At 37.8% G+C, this 25972-nt stretch overlaps 1 protein-coding gene across 5 annotated transcripts in view; it reads right to left on the minus strand.

Moving 5' to 3' along the window:
• Window positions 1–25972, minus strand: part of STIM2 (stromal interaction molecule 2) — a 151780-nt gene that overhangs the window by 47911 nt on the left and 77897 nt on the right. For all 5 annotated transcript variants that reach the window (XM_042936730.1, XM_042936729.1, XM_042936733.1 and 2 more), the window contains one exon: window positions 14314–14428. In XM_042936730.1, coding sequence (XP_042792664.1) covers window positions 14314–14428 — 115 coding nt within the window. The remainder of the gene's footprint in view (window positions 1–14313; window positions 14429–25972) is intronic.

Raw genomic sequence — 25972 nt, forward strand, 5'->3', positions numbered from 1 at the left:
TTCCCCATCCTTTATGATCTTCTAGCTATACTAGCCTTCTCATAATCCCCTAAATACTTTGAGGTCACACCAGCCTCAGGGTCTTAGCCTGGCTGATCCCTAAGCCTGGAATGTACTTCACCTAGACCTCCCCTTGGCTCACTCTCTCTTGACACTCACATCTAGAACCGAGGAATATCACTTCTCTGCAGAGTTCTTCCTTGACTGCATTACTTAAAAAGCCCTCTCACCCTACCTGGTCAATGACTATATGCTACCCTGCTTTACTTTTATCCTATCACTTATCTGTTCCAGTAGTCTTATGAGCATATACACACCTGCAAATTTGTTTACTATCTGTCTCCCTAAAGGAGTATTAACTTCAGGAGGGCAGAATATTTAATTTGCTCAATGCTTTATGCCCAAAACCCAGAATAATGCCTGTCTCACAGCAAGAACTAAATACACATTTGATGACACAATGAATGAATGGGATCAAGTGTCTGATTTTTATCACCTGCAATTAGTAAAATCATTGATGATAAAGTATCCTTACAACAAATATCCCAATATATTTGAGGTAATTTGAGTCTGTCTTTACCTTCTGTCACAAAATAAGACATACTAAAACACAAACTGCTCCATCTTTAAAATAAAGCTCTGTAGTAAAAAAGAAGACATAGTATACTGTAATTTCAAGCCACTCAACAAAGCATGTCGAACAATCAGTTATGCACATAACTTAATCGATCAAGCATTTAGTTTTATGATAAATTCAGCCTCCAGTACTTAATATAGTGCAGGTTCCATTAGAAACTAGAGTGATTACTTTTTTGGACATTCTTAAAAACCACTCAAAGTATCGGGACACGGTCTTAAAACATATCCACTAACTTAAAACTAGGCCTCCCCTTTTTCCAATTATACACCCAAAAGCTTCCAATTGCACATCTAAAAGAGAATGCAGTCTAATGTCATGGTCAAATTCATGCAACCAAGCATGCTCATTAAAAACAGATGAGACAAATTTAGACAACTACCAAAGCAGATCAATCTTCAACTATCTCACACTGCAATCTGGGGCATGCTTACCTTTGCTAAGGTCACAGGCTCTGGATCAGTGGGAATGCAGCTAGTACACAGAAACCTATCATTATTCATTGTAGCAGTAGAGCTGTAGCACTATCATTAAAAGTCTGTCATAAAATGTTTCGTACTGGTCAAAACATGGAAAACAATGACGTTAGAATTCTATATTCTTACAACATACAATTCAGAAACCAAACAAATGCGTAAGCAAATTCAAAAGGTAGGGTCTCTCTTGGGCCTTAATTACTCACCCTCCCAATTCCTCTTTTCCTAGTCCCCCCCATCCCCTTCCCAAAAGGTTAAGACATCGTTTTTGAATTGTCAGTCAAATTCTTCACAGGAAATAAATTCTATGAAGGATTTGAAAACATTTAGTGACGTGCCTGTAAGGAGTGCCAGCTAGCAATTCTGTCCACAAGCCTGTCTTAGCTTAAATTCATTTTTTATTAGCCAACAATATCTTTTCAATCCATAAACCAACACAATTATCCATGAAGAAAATAAATGCTGGCATTAAATGATGTAATAAGGTAGAATTCCAATTACAACTCTTATACGCAGTACTTTTTGAACAAAGTACTCCCTGAATTGAAATTTTTTAAAAAATGTTCAACTTTTAAAAATGTCAGTAGAGTGCTTCCCTGTTTCTTTAAGCACAGTCAACTCTACCAGTTCTTAAGAAAGCCCTTTACTTGATCATACTAGCCATTTGTAACTACCATTCAATTTCCCTCCACTTTCTTGCCTGTACCTCAAAAGGTTGTCCACTGTTTCTCTACTTCTCATCTACCCATTCTCTTAGACCATTTTTTTTAATTGAGGTTAAAATACATAAAAGTTACCATCTTCACCATTTTTAAGCACACAGTTCAATAGTACTAAGTATTCACATTGTTGTACAACCATCACCACCATCCGACTTCAGAACTCTTCCTCTTACAAAACTGAAACTCTGTGCCCACTGACCAGTAACTCCCCACTCCCCTCTCCCCAGCTCCTGGCAACCACCATTCTGCTTTCTTTCTCTATGATCTTGACTACTCTAGGCATCTCAGATAAATGGAATCATACAGCATTTGTCCTTTTATGACAGGTTTATCTCACTCAGCATAATGTCCTCAAGGTTCATCCATGTTGTAACACATGCCAGAATTTCTTTCTTTTTAAGGCTGAATAATATTCCATCATATGTATATGCCACATTTTCCTTATCCATTTACCCACTGATGCACATTCAGCTTGCTTCCACTTAAATCTGTTTTAACACTTATTTTGTGTGTATATGTGATTCAATTCCTCCTATCAATGTTTAAATTGATTCTTGAAGGTTAATGACTTTCTTCTTGCCCAGTCTCATGGGTTTGTCCCAATACATCCTTTTTCTCCATATCGGAACTACTAGCCACTTTTCATGTCTTCTCTCTCTACCCACCACTAAGGAAGTGAGGGAGAAGAAATTTATCAAGATTCAAATAACGTAAAGAGACATGAAAGACATGAGACATGTGTTCCTATTACAGAGATGTGAAAAAGAACATTCTTCATGAGGGCTTTCAGCAGATACTCTGCAATATGGAGACTATGCCCTCAACTATGCAACCATCCATTACGTCCTGAAAACGTTTCTCTCTAGACTTTCTGATTTACCTCCCATGTTTCTGATAGCTATTACTTGCTTCATTAGCTAATTCTCAGCTTTTGCCTTATCAGCAGTATTCCCAGGGAGCTATTCTCTTTCCTTCTCTTACTAAACTCTCAAGTCATCTGACTTTACCTATAATACCTTTATGTGAGTTATTAAAACTCTTTGTTGTTAATTTTGTCTGAGAACATAGCCCTTAAGCAGCCATAAACTCCTAGTGATAAACACCTGTTTTATACTTTCTTTTTACCTGATGATAAGGAAAAGAAATGATGATGGAAGTAAAAACTTAATTCAACGCAACTGACATTTACTGTTTCACTTTGTCAGACTGATCTAGACTCTTAATTTTTTTTTTTAAGTCAGTAACTTAAGTAAGCAGTTGATTTTAAATACTCTAAATCAAAAGTATGTAAATGGTCCACCATTTTCAACAACCTGGAAGAATTCACACTGATAGAAAAAGAAACAGAAACACAAGAGTGGCCAAATGTTAGAAGAATGCTCATTTAGGATGTCTTATTGAAGAGCATCTTAACCAGATGAGAAAGTTAGAAAACAAGCTTTATATGTGCTCAGGACTCGATTTTGATAGAGTAACCATCCACAGAGTGAAAGTATTTAAGTATGATACATACACATACACTATGGGGTTAACCCTATTTTTTATCATTCATTCTCTCTGAGCCACATATTTATATATGTAATAAAACATATATACATATATATGATCCAGAATTACAAAAATGTTTAGAGTTTTCAGAAATAAATCATGTTCATATTCAAACAGAAATAGGTTATTGAATATCTCTGAAAATTTTATTTTCAATGCACTTGTAACCTGCATTATTTCTATTATAATTGCTTCCAAACCGCTAAGTAATAATCGATGGAATAGCAAAAAAGACCCAAGTAAACACAGACTTGTTTGGGGGAAAAAAAAAAAACAAACAGTTTTTTTGTACAACTGTCCGTCTTTGAAGAAGAGAATACTATTGTCAACAAACAAGTCCCTTATCTAAAAGAGCAGGAATAAAATTTTGTTCCACCTAAAGTAGAATTTAATGTAGTGAATCTCCTGTAATAATATACATTTTAACATACAGAACTATAACCAGAGTCCATCCTACCCACCCACTTCCCAAACCAAGGAATGGTAAAGCCAAATTTAACACAAATCTACATGGAATCAATTCCCAACTGCTGGGGAAAATGAAGAAAGAACATTAAGATGTTTAAGAAAGGCTACTGTTTTCTAAATAGTCCATCATAGTGAAAAGTGGACAGCCCTCATTTTTACCTTCTGCAGAAGGTTCTGTTACTGTACTCCAAACTTGAGGTATCCCTTGAGTCTGTGAACATAGCAGAGGAGAAATGTAGAATAACTCAGGTGCATAGAAAACCATAATAAGGCAAATTTACAAACAATTTTAGAATAGTACTTCCTTAAATTATAAGAACATTTTCATCATATGATGAATTACATACTGGAAAATTTGTTATCTGAGAAACAAGTGAGGCTCACAACATATCTATTTCATGAGTTCCCAAAGAATAGAAACTGTCAATTTTTAGAACCCAAAGTATAGAGAGATACGATAGGCAATTGTTCTCTGCATCCTATTCTGAGATGGTCTCTATTTCAGAATAAAATCAAAACAACTGTAAAAGACACAGCCATCTCAAAGTGAAGTATCTTCCACAGATTAAACAGACATAATTAATCCTAACAAATCAGTACACACAATGACCCTAAATCTCCAAAAGTCAAGTATTCTGAAGTAAAAAAGGAAAAGGGTCAACAACAAAAGAGAAATAAGAAGAAAATGAAAATTATAAACACCAAAACAGTTAGCCCCAATAAACAGATATGAAATAAAGGGAGACTGAAATGCTGACATACAATGATGAATAAATAAGATCAGAAACCTATTATGAGTGCTCAGACCTCATGTAATTTTACAATGAAAAGAAAGCTATTTAATGAATTTTAAAAGGGCATATATTATGCATAGTATAGAAATCAATTCTGATTAATATAGAACAGTGCTTTGCAAATTGATCAAGTAATGTTCATGCTACTCCTCTAACAAAAACGCATGTTAAGCACTTAAAATAAGCCGGTTGACAGTAATAAATGAGCAATACATTTGTGTGACCTGTTCTCTACATACAACTTGGACTACAAAAGACTTTTGTTAGTTAGAACTAACGTTAGAAATAATGACATTTGTCATTCTGAAATTAGACTCCACCTCAAGAACAGGCCTTCTCTTGTATAAACTGCTTTCTGTAGACAATGAAAACCCAGAACCCCTACAGACGGCTAACAACAGCTTCTCCTGGAGCCAAAAGTATCATACAAAAGTTGAAAAGTGTTAAGAACCTGAGTTAATAAGACAGCACAAGCATATTAAGAGGCATATTAAGAGCGCTGTGTTTTTGAAATGTGCTATATTAACTACAAATATCTTGAAAGCAATTGATCCAGCAGAGTGCCTCCCGGTGAAGAGATAACAAGAGATGAAGGGTAATGTACCTTAATGCAACTAACTCCTCGAGCGTTACTTGCCCTCTGTGGACAGACCAACATGTTCTTATTCTATTATCCCACAATGCCTACTACCTATCTCTGTGCTAGATCATATCACATCCTTTAACTGCTTATTAACAGATTTTTCTCCAATAATAGACTCTAGGCAGGTGGAAGACAGAAAAAATATTCTTCATCTGTGTATCTTCAGTAACTAGAACAATGTCTTGCTCATAATAAATATTTACTAAAATAGGTACACTGTATGAGTCAGTTAAATGATTCTCTTCAAGTCCAATGGGTCTAAAATCACAAGGAGGAAAAAAAAATAAAATGGGATTCATTCTGAACAAAGGGGGAAAGTTGATTCAAGTCTTCCTGTAAAACATTTGTCAGAATTCATGATTTTTTCATTCTTCCCACTAAAATCCACACTGTATTAAACTCAAAGCTAGTCTTCCTAAGTGAATTCATTTCCCTTAACTATTCTACATTATAAGTCTTTCTACAATGGGAAGCTGTTAAAATAGTTCCTCATACTTAGTGTGATGATGAATAAAATGCTAAAATACACTACCACCTGCCATAGATACAGTAAATATTGCCAACGACCGATTTCTACAATAACATCTTTTTTGCTGAGACCAGACACAGAGCAAGCTTCTTTAATAAGTGCTATAGGCAACCACCACCAAATGGTAAGCACTGGTTCATGAGTGGAATCTTACCACTCCTGGAACAGCACATCAAGTTTAAACATCAAGGCTCACCAGTCTGTTCTCCCTCTGACCCTATTTTCTACTATTCCCCAACCCAGACACCTCTTCCATCTGTATCAGTCTCCACGTCCCCACATCTATCTTACAAAAACAGTGGTAACAAGGGATGGTCATTTAGCACTCGCTATGTGCCAGGCACTGTTCTAAGCACTTTAGGTGGACAAATTCATCTCATCCTCAACAATCTGACGTGGTACACAATTTTTATCTCCATTTAGCAGATGACAAAGATACAGAATGGTTAAGCATTACATGTAATAGCAAAAGACAAATATTAAAACAGGGGTTTATTCTTATCTCACATACACTAAAAATTATTATATTTATGATTTGTAAACTGTGCTTATTTGAGGGATTTAGAACTTAAGCCTGGAATTACACATATCTACTTACTCATTTTAATGTGCTAATCTGTATATTCCTCTTTATCATTTCTAAGGACATTTTAAGTCTTTCAAAATCCTGCTGAAGAGTCATCTCCCTAATGAAGACTTCCTCATAACAAATCCGTCCATTTGCTAAAACTCTCATAATAGTAACACTTACCTGCTACTTAATCACACCTTCTTCAATTGTTACTTAACATTTCATCTGTGCACATGGGACAGTACTGTAAGCCCCTTGAGGAGAAAGGTCTTATCTCATACTTGTGTTCTACCAAAGTGACTGCCATGCCGACTGTAAGTTTCCAAATAAATGTTAACGGATGCCACAAAGATAATGATACCTCATCACATGCAAGGTCTACGTCTACAGTTACCCTTCTCATAATGCTAAACATGCACAGATACTTCTTTTTCATCCCAATCTCATTGTAACCAATAGCATACACCTAAAAAAAACTCAAAGATTTTTATCAACATGTAGAGATCCACTCGTACTTCACACCCAGAAGAATATTCTTATGAATATTAAGGATCTACATATCAAGGAAATATCTATTAATTCTCCTTACTTTTAGAACTTTAACATTCAATGTCAGGATTTTTTTTTTTTCCTTTACTTATCCTTTAATGTGACATTCACATTTTTTGCTTTCTTAAACAGAAAATACTCTTGGTCACTTCTCTTCAGGTGGAATTTATATACAACTGAAAACAACCATTACTTGTATGCCTACATCTCTCTTCTCTCAGGCAATTTCAGTTCTTTAAATTTCTAATACAAAAAAAAAAAAAAATTAAACTTTCTGAAAAATTTCCAAATGTCTATTCAATTTGTAAAGCCCCAAATTACACAGTGATCTTAGGTAAGATAAGACCCGTGCTGAACAGGATGGAAAGATTACCTCATGGTTGTCACATGTCATAATAAATATTTAGCCCAATGAGTTACCATTTTTAAAAAGTGTATTACTTAATCAGTTTTTTATCCATTATGGTGCCTCAAACTTAAACATAAACCAATAATTTCCTCTCTCCATTTTTCTTCACTAGGTATCTAGCCACTCTTTAAATGCATTCCTAATTCTAACAACGTATCCAGTTTATCAGAATCTATCTGAAATCTAATACTAGCTTCTAAAATGGCTTTCATGTGCACCGGACTACTGCCATGTGCAGACTGATCAAGCATTGTCCACACAAACACAAAAAGTATATTCAGGTGACACTGAAATTTCTCTCTGTGAGTCTCACCAGGAACGATTTCTGCATCACACAATTTTACTTTTCCCCAGTTAACAACGCCATAAAGGTCTTAGGTCCACTTCACCCTCCAGAGAATGCTCATAAAAAGAAGGGCTGGGGCTTAAGTCTGTAGAGCGTGAAAGCCCCCACGCTTCCTGTGGCATGCCACTTCCACAGCCAGCAAGTTCCAGGTACCTGAAGAAAGAGCCATGAGGGGCCACCATGAACGGTCCACCTCCTCACCCCCCTCCAGAACTCCTGGTCAATCCTCTGAACCTATCACAAGCACCACCTTCTGTATATAATCCTACCAGAGAGCTCGCTTCTCCTCCAGTGAGCTATCTCCATGTCCTACACTTTTTTCTATTATCGTACCCATCACCACGTACTGCAATTATTTGTCTGTCTTTCCTACTCAGCGATTACTCCTTCTTGCCCAGAGATATGTTTAATTCATCACTAATACCTGGGATCCAGGGCCTACTTAGTACACCACAGATACCACCTGTTCTGCCGCATGTGCTTCTGTGCCACGAATTAGCTTACATGCAACTGGTCAACAAGGATCATGTCAATAAAATGTAACAGTCACACCATTTCAAGTGTGACTTAATCAGCACTTTATACCGCAAAGTAACAGCAAATGGGTACAAAGTGTACAGAATGCCAAACAGCAGGCTACGGACATGCTGTCTGCTGCACTCCTTCCTCTCAGCCCAATTGGGCCACCGCCTGTCTCAGCAGGGCTTCTGGCTCAGGTCTCCTTTGTCTACACAATTTAGCAACCTCAGCCTTATCTAACACCTCCATCCCTGAAGTCATCTTGACCTACTTGTTTAAGGTAAAGGCACACACCCACTACCGTATTAACTGATCTGGAATTTGACACATCTTTTCAATTTGTGCTAGTATTTTTATTAGTACTGTTAGTGCTTTGGTTATAAAGCTGCATAAATCTTGAGCAGCCTGCTGCAACCCCGTTTTTCACATAAACTTTTGTAATTTTTAAGTTCCTAATTTTACAAAACAGAAGTTTTTCAAGAACGCGTATATTTTATTGCAACAGAAATGCGTATACCCAAAAGTACGGATGAACTGAAATACTAAATAGCCAATGCTCATCAGGTACGATTCATGCATCTGACCAATATTTACTGAATATCAAAGTAAACAGGGCACCGCTCTAGGCACTGGAGTCACATATGCCCATATGTTTGCCAGCATCCGCAGGCATGCACGCACGCTAGTGTGTGTTTGTATTACGTTCTACCGAACAACCTTGAATTACATACTGTTGCTGGAGGTACATTCTAATGTCTATAGCAGCAGTTTCCAAACCTTTTCAAAAGAATTACTTTTTGTTTCCTAACAAAAATCTTAGATAGAAATAAAACACACCAGATAAAAGCAGAATCCTGCACATTCCACATGTCCTGGCCTTAAGATGTCTTCATGATACCAGAGTCTTTTCAGGCTATAATTTAAAAACCAATGATCTTGGGGTACCTGGGTGGCTCAGTCAGTTAAACATCTGACTTTTGATTTTGGCTCAGGTTATGGATCTCATGGTTCCTGAGTTCCAGCCCCGCATCAGGCTCTGCACTGACAGTGGGGAGCCTGCTTGGGATTCTCTGTCTCTCTCTCTGCACGAACCCCCCCTTTCAGAATAAACATCCATCCATCCATCCATCAATAAATAAATGCTGCTGATCTAGCAACGATGCCCTGCCTTTACATGACTCCTTTAATAAATGTCTCACATGGATTGAGAAAATCAATTAGGTGATTATAAAGCTTCTAATGGAGGTTTATTTTATCTGAGATTCATTTCTCTATTTCCTCTCATGCAGCTGTAAGACTCCTCCCATGTGCTACTTCCTTAGGAGGTGATGTGAGAGACTGGGGTTTGGAGAAAAATAATACAGTACATAAATTTAGGCTGTTTGGTGACTTAGATGTAAATCTCAGCATCATAATGGTAAAAATTTTAGGGGGTGGAAATTAAGGCGAAAGCCCAGGGAGAAAGAGATTTAAGAGGCTACTCAACTTGGAAAGGCCTCAAGCCAAAGCAAAACAAAACAAAACATTTTTATAGATCACAAAAGATCTCACCAAACTCCCTATGGTCAAAAACCAAAACATGGTTTGAGGACAGAGTCCCCAAGGATTTGGGATACATTAATAAAGAAAATAAACAAAGAACCCCTGCTCTCTGCAGTTTGCATTCTCAGAGGCAGGAGAGAGAAAGGACGCCAACATAACGAGTAAGTCAATTATATAATACTCCAGAAGATGATACTCGATATGGGGGAAGGAAATGTGAAGCTGACTACAAGATAAGCGTGCCAAGAACAAGGGTAGAAGGGGGTGAGGGGTGTGATCATCCATCTTAAACAGAGTGCTGAGGGTGGGCCTCCCTGAGGGTCCGCGAGCGAGGACAGGCGCAGTCCTGCAGTGGAGGACAAGCGTGAGAGAGACAGACGGGCGGGACACAAGAGGGAGGAGGAGAGAAGGCAGGGGAGGGCAGGTCAGGTAGAGGCTTACGGGTCTTTGTAGAGATTTTGGCCTTTACTCTGAGCTGCCACAGGACAAAGCAAACCTGACTTATATTTTAAGCAGATGACTCTGTTGAGCTGAGTACAGAACGCAGCACAGCACAAGCATGGGGACACAGGGCAGATGCTGCAACTACCCCAGCAAGGGACGGGGCTGAACCACGTGGGAGCACGCCAGGTGATAACAAGGTACCGCACCTTTTTTCCTTCATTCAAACGGAGTTAAGTGGGTTCCACTCAACTTATTCTTATCCAAAATCTAAAATATACTAGTCGCAACAGACTCTATAAGGGACCTCTAACTCCTTCAGTAATGCGTATGTACTGCAGAGACAGTTCACACAAGGGCAGACCTTGTTTTACCTCACTTCTATTTATTTGTTGCACGTCACCGACATCACACAGATCTTGCCTTTCGCGAAGTGAAGGCCTGCGGCAGCCCTGCATCGAGCAAGTCTACCAGCACCACTTTGCCAACAGCATTTGCTCACTTCCTGTCTCTGTGTCACATTTTAGTAACTCTCGCACTCTTTCCAACTTTTTCATTATTGTATTTGTTATGGTGATCTGTGATTGGTGATCTTGATGTCATTCCTGTCACTGTTTTAGGGTGGCACGAACAGCACCCATATAAGATGGCAAACTTAACTGATAAATATGTGTGTTCTGACTGCTCCATCAACTGGCTGTTCCCCACCCCCTTCTCCTGGGGCCTCCCTATTCCCTGAGACACAATACTGAAATCAGGCCAATTAATAATATATGTATTATATTATATATGTTATATTATATTATATAATATATATATTTTTATATATAATATATATAATAATATATAATATAATATATACATTATAATATAATATAATATATATATTATATATATAATATAATATAATATAATATAATATAATATAATATAACCTACAAGTGTTCAAGTGAAAGAAAGAATCACATCTCACTTTAAATCAAAAGCTAGAAGGGCGCCTGGGTGGCTCAGTCGGCTGAGCGTCCGACTTCAGCTCAGGTCATGATCTCACGGTTCTTGAGTTCGAGCCCCGTGTTGGGCTCTGTGCTGACAGCTCAGAGCCTGCTTTGGATTCTATGTCTTCCCCTCTCTCTCTCTCTGCACCTCCCCTACTCATGTCTGTCTGTCTGTCTCTCTCAAAAATGAACACTAAAAAAAATTTTTTAACAAAAAAATTAATCTGTCTAGAAATGATTAAACCTAGAGAGGAAGGCATGTGAAAAGCTGAGACAGGCTGAAAGCTAGGTCTCTTGTGCCTGTTAGCCAAGTTGTCAACAGAAAGGAAAGTTCTTGAAGGAAATTGAAAGTGCTACTCCTGTGTACACGCAATAAGAAAGTGAAACAGTCTTATTGGTATGGAGAAAGTTTTAGTGTCTAGATATAGAATCAAATCAGCCACGATGTTCCCTTAAGCCAAAGCCTAATCCAGAGCAAGACCCTGGCCCTCTTCAATTCTGTGAAGCCTGAAAGAGGTGAGGAAGTTGCAGATTTCTAGTTAGAAGCTGGCAGAGATTGGTTCACGAGATTTCTCCACGGCGTGAAAGCGCAAGGTGAAGCAGCAAGGGCTAGGCAGAAGCTGAAGCAAGCTATCCAGGAGGTAAGTAACCAAGGTGGTCACACTACACAACAAATATTCAATGCACACAAAATAGCCTTAGACTATGAGATGCCATCCAGGACTTTCACAGCTAGAGAAGGGAAATCAGTGCCTGGCTTCACAGCTTCCAAGAAAAGGCTGACTCTTTTGTTAGGCGCTAATGACGCTGGTGACTTTAAGAGGAAGGCAATGTTCGTTTACTATTATGAAAATCCTAGGGCCCCGAAGAATTATGCTAAATTCACTCTGCCTGTGCTCCATAAATGGAACCACAAAGCCTGGATGACAGCACGTCCGTTTACAACACAGTTTACTGAATATTTTAAGCCCACTGTTGAGACCTGCTGCTCAGAAAATAAAGATTCCTTTCAAAATATTACCACTCACGGACAATGCGCCTGGTCACCCAAGAGTTCTGATGGAGATGTACAACAAGATTAATGTTGTTTTCATGCCTGCTAACACAACATCCATTCTACGGCCCATGAATCAAGGAATAATTTCCACTTTCAAGTCTTACCAGTTAACAAACACATTTCATTAGGCTATACTGCCATAATGATTCCTCTGATAGATCTGGGAAGTAAATTAAAAACCTTCTGGAAAGGATTCATGACTCGAAATGCCATTAGGAACATTCGTGATTCATGGGAAGAGGGGCAACTATCAACATTAACTGGAGTTTGGAAGAAGTGGATTCCAACCTCCTGGAGGACTTTGAGGGGTTCAGGACTTCAGTGGAGGAAGTAACTACGGATGTGGCGGAAACAGCAAGAATAGAATTAGGAAGGGAGCCTGAAGACGGGACTGAATTGCTTCAATCTCATGATAAAACTTGAACAGATGAGGAGCTGCTTATGGGTGAGCAAGGAAAGTGTTTTCCTGAGATGGAATCTACTCCCGGTGAAGATGCTGTGAGCACTGGTAAAACGACAACAAAGGATTTAGAATATGACATCAATCTAGTTGATAAAGCTGGGGCGGGGTTCGCAGTTAGGAAAAAAGTGCCACTGTGGATAAAATGCTATCAAACAGCACTGCATGTTACTGAGAAACTGCTCAGGAAAGGAAGAGTCGGTGGGCGTGGCAAACTTCATTGCCGTCCTGTTTTAAGAACTTGCCACGGCCAACTCCACCTCCAGCAAGCGCTCTGGCCGGTCAGCGGCCACCCTCAGTGAGGCAAGTCGTCCACCAGCAAAAAGATGAGACCTTGCTGAAAGCTCACATGGCGGTTGGCATGTTTTGGCAATAAAGCATTTTTTAATTAAGGGATGGACATCTTCTTTGACATAATGTTATCTATGGCACGCTTCACAGAATACAGTATAGTGTAAACGTAACTTTTATATGCATATGCGCTGGGAAACCAAAAAACCACGTGACTTGCTTTACTGCAACATACGCTTTAGAGTGGTGGTCTGGAACCAAACCTGCGGTATCTCCAAGGCATATCTGTACACAGATTAAGTTTTACGGAGCTTCCCACCATGCTAGCACTTTCCCCTCATGAGACTGATATTCTTTCATTTCTAGTACTACCCAAGTTCCGACTACTTCAAATTGGTAGTAGGGAAGGGAAATGGAGAGACAGATTTTTAAAGCACGCTATAAACCTTCTCATATATTAATACAAATACCAAGCACTAATGGGGTAGCATTCTGTATTTTCCCATTTCCAAATGTTACCAGAGCCAGTCTAGTGAACTTTATTATGTCTTTATCCTCTTATGTGGCAGTCTGTCCCAACTTCCTCCTCCTTTCATTTCACCATTCAAAGGTGCAGAGAAAAATATACACAACACCAATGGTTGACTGATAAAAGAATAGAAACATAAAAACATTTGGAAAAAGACATTTTGGTTGACTCTGTTACTCAAAAATAAAATAATAATAATAATAATAATCTTCTTCTTTTCTAGTATTAGGGATCGAGGTGAGGTTTCAGGTCATACACTTTTCCTGCCCCAATTAGTTACTGTCCATGAGACAGCCTGAGGATCTAAGGGCAGAAAAATGATAAAATATAAATTATATAACTTATCATGCAACTATTAGGAGACTTCATAAAGAACTTATTTAAGGAAAAGCTTAAACATTCTGTGCCTTCTGAAGACTTCAGAAAACTGTATGTGATAATTAAAAACACAACTTTGGGATCCATATTTATTTGATAAATCTTTTATAATAATGTCACTTAACAGCTGAAGCAATACGCCACAACTTTAAGCTCTCAGACATGCATTACCTTACTTATTCTAGTACAAGGTATCAAATTATCTGGCAACAGGCTGACCCATAATGAATCCTAAGAAAGATAAAAATCATTTTTCAAAATCAAAAGTGGAAAATTTACTAAAATATAAGTATCCTCACAGAAAATGGTAGTTTGATTTTTTTCATAAAATCATATGCAATTAGTGAGTTGACAATGGCTATGTAGGGCAAAGGGCAGGTGAGGGATTCAGTTCACTAAAAAGTCTTACCTTCTGATGTTTTCCACTGTTTCCACAAATCCTCAACAGTTATATGCTTATCTTCTCTGTGCAGATGGCTGTGTTTATTAGTAGCATCTTTATATTTCATATCTTCTCTGATAAACTATAAAAGAAAAAACACTAAATTAAGTAAACTTAAATGCACTATTCTAGTCTCTAAACTGAGAAAAGTTCGAAATCCAGTAGGTGGCAATTTTCAGATAATAACTGGTATATTTTTGGTATATTTTGTATTCACATTATTCTTATATGCTTATAAAATTTATTTAACAAAATGTCTTCTACTAATCATAACAGCAACAAAAATTTAGGGGCACCTGGGCAGATCAGTTGGTGAAATGTCTGACTTGATTTTCACTGATTTCATAATCTCACAGTTCATGGGTTCGAGCCCCATGTGAGGCTCTATGTTAAGAATGAGAAGCCTGCTTGGGATTGTCTCTTCTTCTCTCTCAAAATAAATAAATAAACCTTTAAAAGACAAAGTACTTATTTAATGCTCATTATTTACCAGCTACTATTCTACATTACATACCATGTCTATGTATCTACACACACACACACACACACACACACAGTCTTTTAACTTTATTGACAGTTCTATATTATGTATCTCCATTTTATAGATGAGAAAACTGAGACCCAAAGAAGTAAAATAGTTTGCCCAAGGTTGGAAAAATCACAAGCAGCAGAGCTTTCAACCCAGGAGGTTTCTAATGCTCAAAAACATGGCATACTGCCTCAACATTATACATTTTTACCAAATACTTAGTGACAGGGTGTTTTGAAACACAATGAGTACTCATCTCAACTACTGCTTCATATTTCTGTGTTCTCCTACCTTGGAAGCTATCATTTACAACTGAAAGGCATTTGACCATAGTGGTCAGAACTAAAGTATTTTATAAAACTAAAGCAGATCCTCCATTAATCTTACTTTAAAATATATATGGAAAGAGGCACCTGGGTGGCTCGCTTGAGCATCTCACCCTTGATTTTTGGCTCATTATCTCATGATTCATAGGATCAAGCCCTGTGTCGGGCTCTGGGCTGACAGCGCGGAGCCTGCTTGGGATTCTCTCTCTCCCCCTCTCTCTGCCCCTCCCCCAAATAAACAAAAAATGTGAAAAGAATTTTGTTAAAGAAGAATAAATAAAATATAGAGAGTGCACTAAAATTTTCTTTGCTAAAAGCAACCTGCTCTATGTTACTTCATTACATAAAATCCTTCAGATGTTCCCCACTGTCTCCCAAATAAAAAGCAAACTACTTTTTTTTATGGCTTTTTTTTTTATGGCTTATATACCATTTCCCAATCCTATTCCTGACAATCTTTTAGCCCTGATCCCTTGATACTTTCCCCATATAAACTCATTACTTTAATTATATGAAACAAATAGTTTTCTGTATTATTATGCTTTTTCTCATTACTGATTTTTCTTGTTTTGGTTTTATTTTATTTGATATCTTTATCAATGTTTCTAATTTCAAAAATAAAAGATCATATAAAAGATTATTTCAGAAATCCATAATGCAGAAAGTGAAAATCCCCTAGAACTCCCAACCCCCAAGACCTATTTTTCTGACTTTTATATGCTGACAATGAACATCATCTTCAGACAAAGGTCAAATTTTACTTTTGTATTGTTTTCTACTGAAACTAAAAAAAATACTTTTTTTTAAATGTTTTTATTTATTTTTGGAATAATAAAAGAAAAGAGACAGAGCATGAGCAGGGGAGGGGCAGAGAGAGAGGAAGACACAGAATCTGAAGCAGGCTCCAGGCTCTGAGCGGTCAGCACAGCGCCTGATGCGGGGCTCGAACCCACAAACCGTGAGATCATGACCTGAGCTGAAGTCAAATGCTCAACCGACTAAGCCACCCAGGCGCCCCTAAAAAAAATAAATTTTTAATAGCTGTGTAATACTGAAAAATCATTTCACTTTTCTGAGCTTTAATAACCTCAGTTATAAAACGAAGAAAAAACATTTTAGGATCAACACTACTACTCAACATGTGGTCGTGGGACTGATGTCAGTCAGCAAACTGATTCTCATCTACAATATGTATAGAAATGGAGAGAAGCCATTTAGAAACCTTTATAGCAATTATACACTTTCAAAAATTCTGACCCAAGCATGTGATAAATGTATTTATCATGTAGGCCCTATCTGTAATGAACAGGAAATGAAAACTCTGGTCCTTCACCATAGATAACTTGAAAGGCAGGTATCTAGGTCTATTACGTATGTATTTTTGCTGTTCTAAAGACAGTGCCTCACCCTTGTTTTCTAAATACCATTTTTACAAGTGATTTTTAAAGATTTTAAAATCTTTGCTACAACTCTTGCCTAGTTCTATTTCATATTTTCTCTTTTCCTGTTTCTGCCCCTTCCTCTTTGCTCTTCCAGATACCTTCAAAATCTAGTAGGTATACCTGGAAAAATCAATGCCACTGAGATGTTCAGAAACCGCCCCTAGCGTGGAAAAGGTTCAAGAGCTAGAGAGAAATTCTATATTGAAAAGCACGATGATGAAAAAAGCAGGGAGGAAGCCTGCCTTGGAAATAGTCCAGCCACTTGGAACAAATGGCAACTGTTTCATACTTGTGATACATGAAAAATAAAAAAAGAAAACCAATGTCCTAGGAAATTCTTTCCACTACATGAACACAACATAAAAATAGAGTTCTGTGGGTTCAGGATCAATATATTTTGGAAAATAGAGCTAATTTCCATACATGGACTAGATGAGACATTCTAGCTACTGAACTATTTTAGAAAGCCTAGGATGTGTATAGACATCTGCCAAATTACGTGTTTAACAAAATAAAAGAATTGGGGTGCCTGGGTCGCTCAGCTGGTTGAGCATCCAACTCTTCATTTCAGTTCAGGTGACGATCTCACAGTTTGTGGGATCGAGCCCCACACTGGACTCTGTGCTGACAGGCGGAACCTGCTTGGAATTCTCTCTCCCTCTCTCTCTGCCCCTTGCCCCGCTTGCTCTCTCTCAAAATAAACAAACATTTAAAAATAAATAAATAAAAGAATTTAGGTATCAAAGAAGGACAATTAAAAAAAAGCTCATGAAGATTATCTACATAGTTCACTTAATGTAAAAGAACTATCTGGCTCTTACAAAAGGTGGGTCAAAACTATATAAATGCACAGAATTATATTTTCCCTGGAGTATATGCTTCTGTTTTAAAACACAGCCCCAAAATAATACAATTCATAACAAACCACATAGAAGTGTAGTCTGTATCTCCTATATCTTCAACATTTTTATCACAATGTGACTAGAAAGCAGAATCACTTTATGTTGAAATTAAGTTGGAAAATTTTTAACTCAACCAAACATACTAGAACTCATCAGCTTCCATTAAATTCTCTTCCCAATATCCTATAGAGCATTCTGACTGTTCAGACTTTTCTTTAACTTCATAAAGAAGTGCAAATTGTAGAAATGAGACAGGCTAACAGAAGAAATTTTAAAAGCAGTCACCAATAATTGAAAATGCATGAGAAAACGAAAAACACTTCTTATTTGTTGAAATCTGTGAATTAAGAAATCAGAAAATAGATTCAAATTCTATGAGGTAAATCTTCAAACAATGTACTGCAAATTACATTAGAGTTCCTGGCTAAACATATCCAATTATGCGCCTAGTTAAACCTACTATAGGAAAGCCTGAATTGACAATACAAATACAGAAGTACTCAAATAAATGACTACTGAATATTCTTTTCAAAAACATTCACCCAGATGAATCTTTTAAATATATTCTTTTAATACCATTATGGAATTTACATATCCAGTTTCAGGAAGTTAACTTTTAGATGATAAGTTGATTTCAGTTCCCTATATCTCTAATATACACATTACTTTGTATTTTGTATGTATATTTTACATTTGTGATGCTATGCATTTTTTGTTTTTATTAGATTTGCATTTATATTTGTGCTATTATTTTTATAGTAGTGCTTAATAAAGTCTGACACATAATAGTGCACTCATATCTGGGGCCCTTTTCAGCCTATACCTCTTCCCCTACCAACATCAGTGTAGCTCATCCTTCACTCAACCTATCACCCACTGCCACAGCCATGTGACTAAGGGATGGACACTTGACCCAGAAGAAAACAATCCAGAGCATGACCAGGATGAAAGGATTCTATTTCACAAGAAACTGCAATTCCGACCATAAAAGGCTAGGTCACTTGGTGATGGTTCTGGATCTTTAAGGTGATAAGGAAACTGGTGTCGAAGGTATCACTCTATGAACAGTCAAGACGAACCACATACAGAAGAAGTCAAAACGCCAAAAGAGAAAGAAACGAAAGAGAGCACAGCAAGAAAGAAATGGCACCAGGAACTGGCTCGATTCCTGATGACTTCCAGTTCAGCTCCTGAGGAGGCTTGGGCTACACAATTCTTGTCCTGATTTCCATGACATAACAATGACACATAAGTGTTTCCCCTTTGATTTTTAAATATATGATTTTAAGATCTCAATATTCATGGAGAGGTGATTTATCATCACAGTTAAGCACTCAGACTCTGAGTGTAACAGACTATATTCAAAACCTGACTCCACTACTTACATTCTTTTTAGCCTCGTATTTCTCTTCTGTATAGTGAGGAAAATAAAATTACCTAACACAAATGGTTATGAAGAAAATTCATTTAAAAATGCATACCTAGCACACAGGAGTGTCAGAAAATAAAAGTAATTTGAGTCGTTTTTATATATCAATGTTATTATTGCTGTTGAAGTTTAAAGCCTGAATAAATTACTTTCACCTTGAGTAGTCTGGTAGGTTTAATATACATTTTGGAAAATAATAGACATTTAAGAAGCTAGGATTTCCTAATATTCTTAAGACAACCATTTCAGACCTCTGAAACAAAATACATACCTAACACAGAGATGAAGAGGAAAACCACAGCCTTTTCATTGACAATGTAAGCAGAGATCTTCCCAAGGAAATCTGTCATCAACAGTGTCCAAGGTCTGATACGTGAGTCAGTTAAAGTAAATGGGTTCCAGGGCACCTGGGTGACCTAGCTGATTAAATATCCAAGTCTTGATTTTGGCTTAGGTCACGATCTCGCAGTTCATGAGTTTGAGTCCCTATCCAGCTCTGTCTGCACTGACAGTATGGCTCTTCCTCCCCCCCCCCTTCCGCAAATATATAAACTTAAAAAGATTACTAAAATAGCTTAGTATAATGTCTAATGGGAAAGAATGCATACCAGAAAGGATCACTGTTATTCTCACCCGTAAAGACGAAAAAGCTAAGGCTAAGGGAGGGTTGGCAATTCATTCCATTTCATACAGTTATTTAGGAAACCTAATACCAACATAAATTTTAAAGAATTCCAAAGTTTAAGTCCTTCACCACTATTCACACCACCATCCTAACCTGGATATTCTGAAAAATGCACTGATTCCCAAACTCTTAGAAATGATACCATGTTAATAAAGCATGAATTGTCCATATTTCTTCATCCCAAAAGTGAACACAGTGGTTGAGAGTGCAGACTCAATCTTCAGACCGATACATACTAGTGTAGTTGTATCTCAAATTTACTATTTGCCGTATGACTTTAGTAAGTTACTTCCCTCTCTGTGCTTCAGTTTTCTCGTCAGCAAAATGGTGACCAGAGTCATGTATCAACAGGTTGTGAGGTTTAAGTGGCTTATTTCATATGAAGTGTAAAGAATAGTGCTTGGTATACAGTAAACACTCAACAACTCAGCTATTTCATGTAAATCATTTTTTAAGATAATGAGTTAAATCTTTGCCTTGCTTTGCATCATTTCTTGAAATGCCAGAAGATGACTCTGAGGCACTATAAAACGCCACTGATAATCACTGGTCTAAGAATTAAATCTACGGAGCAGCAATATCAAATCCTGCTTGATACTTACCACACAGAATGCTGTAACAATGCAGGGACACGGGCTAGTGCTAAGATAGTTCTGTGTTAATAACTCTGATCTTCTCATCTAAGACAAATGATGACACCTACACAGAACCTAAGAGAACACAGGCAACTGGGACATGTTTTCATGGAATTACAAATGAAAAAAGGTAAATCACTTAATATCTGAGAAAAAATTCTTCAGATCCTACATTCAATTTTTTTTCAAACATTAAAAATCTATACTAATGAAAATTTCAAGCTGATTTGGACGGTTTCCACATCTTACCTTTACACTTTGTCCAGCTGCTACAGTACCATTTCAGCCCTTAATCCCACTCCCTAAATTTCCAACATCAAAAACCCATCAGTCAATCTTTAGTTTACCCACAATAAATGCACCAATGACCTCCTTAATATTCTGTTCTCAGAACAGCTCAGAGTTCAACTGGCCTCACAATGACTTTGAACACCATTTAAACTAAACCACAGCCTTTTATGCGCTAGCTGGAGAACTTACCCAGTATTTATGACACTAATTCAACTGAATGATCGGATGAGAGATGACAGACGACAGAGTCAAACAACTAATTTACAAAGACTTGTAAGACACAATGTATTTATGAGCTGAAGTTTGTTTCACAGGAACCAATACATCACCTATATAATGACTACTCTTCGAGATTATTATTGATTATAATCCAAAAATCTCTAACAAAACTACCTATGATTCCATCAGTCTATTCAATAGTAAACAAATAAATAAGGTTCTATACTGCCATGAACATCAAGACAACAAAGTACAGTGATTCCTGGAGACTCTAAATACAGTATGCCCTGTGACTGCCCTAAATTAATTCCTAAAGAGAACTTCCAGAATTTTCAGGATAATGCACAGAAAGGGGGAATCAGGCAGAGACCAGCAGCCTCCTGAGGTGAAGAGGTGGAGGTGGGAGCTTGGGGAGAACTAGGGAGAGGAGGGGTTACAGGACTCGGTACAGAGAAGAGTGGACTGCACAGAGAGGGAAGCGTGGATTATCTAAAAGAGAGAGAGAGAGAGAGAGAGAGAGAGAGAGAGAGAGAGGGAGGGAGGGAGGGAGGGAGGGAGGGAGGGGCTGCCTGGAGTCTTTACTGACTACTGATCAGCCCGTGAGTACAAGAAAGCCATAGCAAGCTAAGGAAAGAAGACACACAAAAAATTTAGAGGAAACAATCCCTGAAGATTACATATAGCAGATTACATATAGTGCTTGTTCCAATAAGACAGAGTGAAAAATCTCATAATTTGTGGGAAAGGTTTTGTCTCAGTACTGTGGAACACGAACCCCAGACTAAATTCTACATGGACTCTGCCCTCAAAACAGCTTATAAATACAAGGCAAGGGGATTAAAGTGCTCCCACGTGACCTAACCCTGTCCTAGAATAAAGCTTAAGAACACTTCTATGGACACAAGATACTCAGTACCTAACAAGGTAAAATCTACAATGTCTGGCGTCCAATGAAAAACTACCTCGTATGCTAAGATACAGAAAAATAGAACCCAAAACTAGGAGAAAATTCAAAGCCAATTCAAAAATGGCAAAGATGAGAGAATTAGTAAACAAAGATATTAAAGTAGTTATTACAGCTATATTCTATATATTCAAGAAGCTAAAGTAAATTCTGAGTGTGTTACTGCAGACATGTAAGGTCAAAGCGTTTCTTTTAAAGACCCAAATCAAAATTCTAAACATTAAAACTACAATTACCGAGATGAAAAATACACTGAATGAGATTAATAATAAACATGACAGACTAAAATATCAGCAAACCTAAATACAATAAGCATGAGAAACTATCCAAATCAGAGAGCGAGCTGTGGGGCAATTTCATACAGCCTAACATAAGTGTAATTGGAGTCCATAAGGAGCCAAGAGGGAGTGACAAAAAAAGTATACTTCAAGAAATAATGGCCGAAATTTTTCCAAATTTTATTAAAACTATAAACCCACAGATCCCAGAAGATCAATATACTTCAAGACAAGAAACATAAAGAAAACTACACCAATACACATCATAATCTAATAGCTTAAAGTCAGGGATAAAGAGAGTAATCTAAAAGCAACTTGGGAGGGGGGAGAGGGGATGAAAACACAATAGGAACAGAGGAACAGAGATAAGGAGGACAGAATTGTCAGAGAACATAATCCAGAGACCACTTAGGAAGCACACTTAAAGTGTGAAAGAAAAAACTGCTAACCTAGGATTCTTACCCAGCAAAAACAGCTTCCAAAGATGAAGGCAAAATAAAAACCTTTTTGGACAAACAGTAAGGGTTTATCACAGGAAGTCCCGTACTGCTGGAACTGTTCTTAAAAGCCGTATAAGCAGAAGGAAAATAAGACCAGACGGAAATCGGAGCATAGTTAGAACAGTTTTGGAGGAGTAACAGAGGCAAAAGCTTAAGTGACTTCAAGAATGAGATGAGAAAACTAGTACAGAAATCCTTTTGAGGGAACTTGTTGGAAAAAAAGAAGAAAGGAATTGGGCAATCACCAAAGGGAGAACAAAGAGTTGGAAGTTTTCATACTGCTGCGTTTATGAGGTGCAAGACAATGGCAGGTTTGAGTCAGATGGGAAAGATCAGTAGGAAACGGTACATTGCTAAAGCACTGTCCTCAAGTTGTCCACAGGAGACAGGAGATGAGATGAAGTGCTTGGATGGAAAAATTCGCTTTTGCAAGGAGCACGAACAGTGAATGAATCGACAGTTAACAGGAGAGAACATACAGTTTACAGCCACACAGGAAGGTGAATGAGCCTCCCAGTAGCCTTACATGGCCTCTGCCAAGGAGAAAGGAAAGAATCCTCCTACCCCAATCCTTAGATCTCTGGTTAGTTATCACATAGCTGGGAAAAGTATAGGAAATAAACTAGCAGGGGGAAAGAAAAGGAAAATTATGACCAATCACACTTAATAGATTTTACAGCAACACAAAGATTTCTCTTCGCTATCTTCTACACAAGAAAGTAACAGTTTCAAAATTTGAGAATCAAAATGGCACAAGTGTATCAAAACTGGATACATGGGTATATACATTTGTCAAAATTCATGAAACTGTAAAGCTAAAATTTCTGCACTGAATTGAATGTAAGATATACCTCAAATATTTAAACCATCAAGAATTTCAAGAAATTCATTATCTTTCATAGGCACAATTTTATTCATTAAAAAGATATTACTTTAAATGTATTGCTCATCTCTCATGATTGTTAACCCAACCTTTAAGAGATGACATTAATTTGCCATATATTATACTTTTTCATGTCTTTTTATCATTGTTTGGTTTTTCAGGGTTGAAGTGTTTAAAATACTTCCATCAGTGAGACTCAGGGTTGTAACTATAACCTGTTTCTTTGTGTTTTTTGGTTGTTTTATTTTGTCATAATTGAGATTTTATTGGCTGTTCTGAGGATCAGTACACAGACACTTCAATGTGTATACAGCTCTTCACATACGTACCAAAAACCTAAAAAATCATGCACTTATGATTCTTTTCTAAGCAGCTATTCTGGTGACTTTCCAGCTTAAAATCTGGAGGCAAATTTTCCTTCAACAGATATTAAGTACCAATATCTTTATATATTATACAATGTTACACAGTTACGGCCCACTAATTCACTGTATCATATACACCACACACTCAAATTTTCATCCGTCAGGGCACACTAACAAAGTTACTAGGAAAACTGGAGTACAATAACCAAAGCTGTTACAGAGTGTACAAAATTAGGACAGGGAGAGCCAAGATTTCAAGGAGTGGTTTTCTTGAAGAAACAATTCTACCAAAAGCAACACAGGAACAGAAATCATTTAAAATGTTCAAGATATATTAAATGCATGACTGACATCAAGTTACCATTTAATATGCTTTGTGTTATAAGATATAAAACTACCCCTTGGAATACTACAGCCTGGAATATCAGGCTGACACCCAAGATGATCAAAGCCTCCCACACTCAATATCCCACCATTTTCGGGCTGTACCAAAAAATAAACAACCAGGAAATGATTTTGCTTCTTTTAAAAAGTAATTACACATAAAAAAAAAAAAATGGGATAAGGTGGGACTCTCTCCTTAAAACTGTTTGTAGAACTATTAAAAACTTGCATTTACAAAATAGTTCCTCTGGACTGTATAAGAAGGGAGGTAGGGACCACTGATAAAGACATGGTATGCAATATTAATTAGACTGAGCTTTTTCTCTCCTGCTGCATCAGAGGCGACTCTCCTAATTGCTAGTTTCTCTGTCTTCTGCGGGGAAGTCTCCTCTCATTTCTTAGCCACTTCAGCCTGTTCGTTTTGCTCCCCTTTCCCTTTCATTTGCACTTCTTTATCTGAAGATTTAGCCTTTCCTGCTGTCATTTTTGACTTGGTTTCCACTTCTGCAGAAGCAGGTTTAGATGAAAACCTTGCTGATGCCCCTTTTGGGCTCCTCCTTCACTGCTCCCTCAGTGGACCTGATCTTCCTCCTGGGCATCATGGTGGCAGGGCAGGCATGGGCTGGGTGCACGCAGCCCCCAGTGTGCCAAATGCCTTTCACAAAGCTGGATTGCCTGGCACCTGCCACTCCTCCGGCCCCCCCTACCTGCTTGGACCTCTGTGACCTATTTCTCCGAATATGATGATCCTACGGTGGTATTCCTATTTCTCTGAATATGACAATCCCAGCTAGGAGGCTTGTTTGACCTCCTAGTTATAGCCACAGAAAGAATTTAATTTCCTACTATCACCACATACATATACTATGTAACTAATGAGAGACAGGTAAAACACAGAGTTGTCTGCCAGAAGGAAATGAAATGAAAATAAGGGTCACACTGAACTATAAAGCAACAAATGCCATATGGGAAAACCAAATGCAAGAAATTTCTCTGGCTTAGAAGAATAATAATTTTTTTTTTTAACATTTATTCATTTTTGAGAGACAGAGAGAGACAGAGCATGAGCAGGGAAGGGGCAGAGAGAGGGAGACACAGAATCCGAGGCAGGTTCCAGGCTCTGAGCTGTCAGCACAGAGCCAAACACGGGGCTCACACTCACAAACTGCAAGATCATGACATGAGCCAAAGTCAGTTGCTCAACCAACTGAGCCACCCAGGCGTCCCTGGCTTAGAAGAGTAATAGAGGAACACACACACACACACACACACACACACACACACACACACACACACACAGTAAAATAGCGAGGACTATTGGAAAGACATTCTATATAGATGGATGAATAACTACATGGATGACATTCTGTTTCTGCTAAATCTTAAAATTAATCTTATGAGCTGCATATAATTTAACATACAGAAAGAAACGGAGAAATCATGAGTGAAATGCCCGGAGAGGCATATAAAAATATGGGATGTGTACGAAGAGCAGTCTGTCTGCAGTTAACTGTGGCTGGAGGAGAGAGTGCATCACCAAGAAGATGCAGAGTAAATGACAATGGCTAGAAGGACATAAAAGGTCTTAAATGCCAAATGAAGAAGTCTGGGCTGTATGTGGTAGACTCTAGTAGTGACTCTCAAAGTGTGGTTCCTGGGCCAGCAATGTCAGCATCTGGGAACATGTCAGCAAGTCAAATTGTTGGGTCTCATGCCAGACCTACGGAATCAGAAATTCTAGAGTTAAAACCTGGGTTTCAACACGTCCTCCAGGTGATTCGCTGCTGCACACTA

This window comes from Panthera leo, chromosome B1 (genome assembly GCF_018350215.1).
Source record: "Panthera leo isolate Ple1 chromosome B1, P.leo_Ple1_pat1.1, whole genome shotgun sequence".
Classification (NCBI taxonomy): domain Eukaryota; kingdom Metazoa; phylum Chordata; class Mammalia; order Carnivora; family Felidae; genus Panthera; species Panthera leo.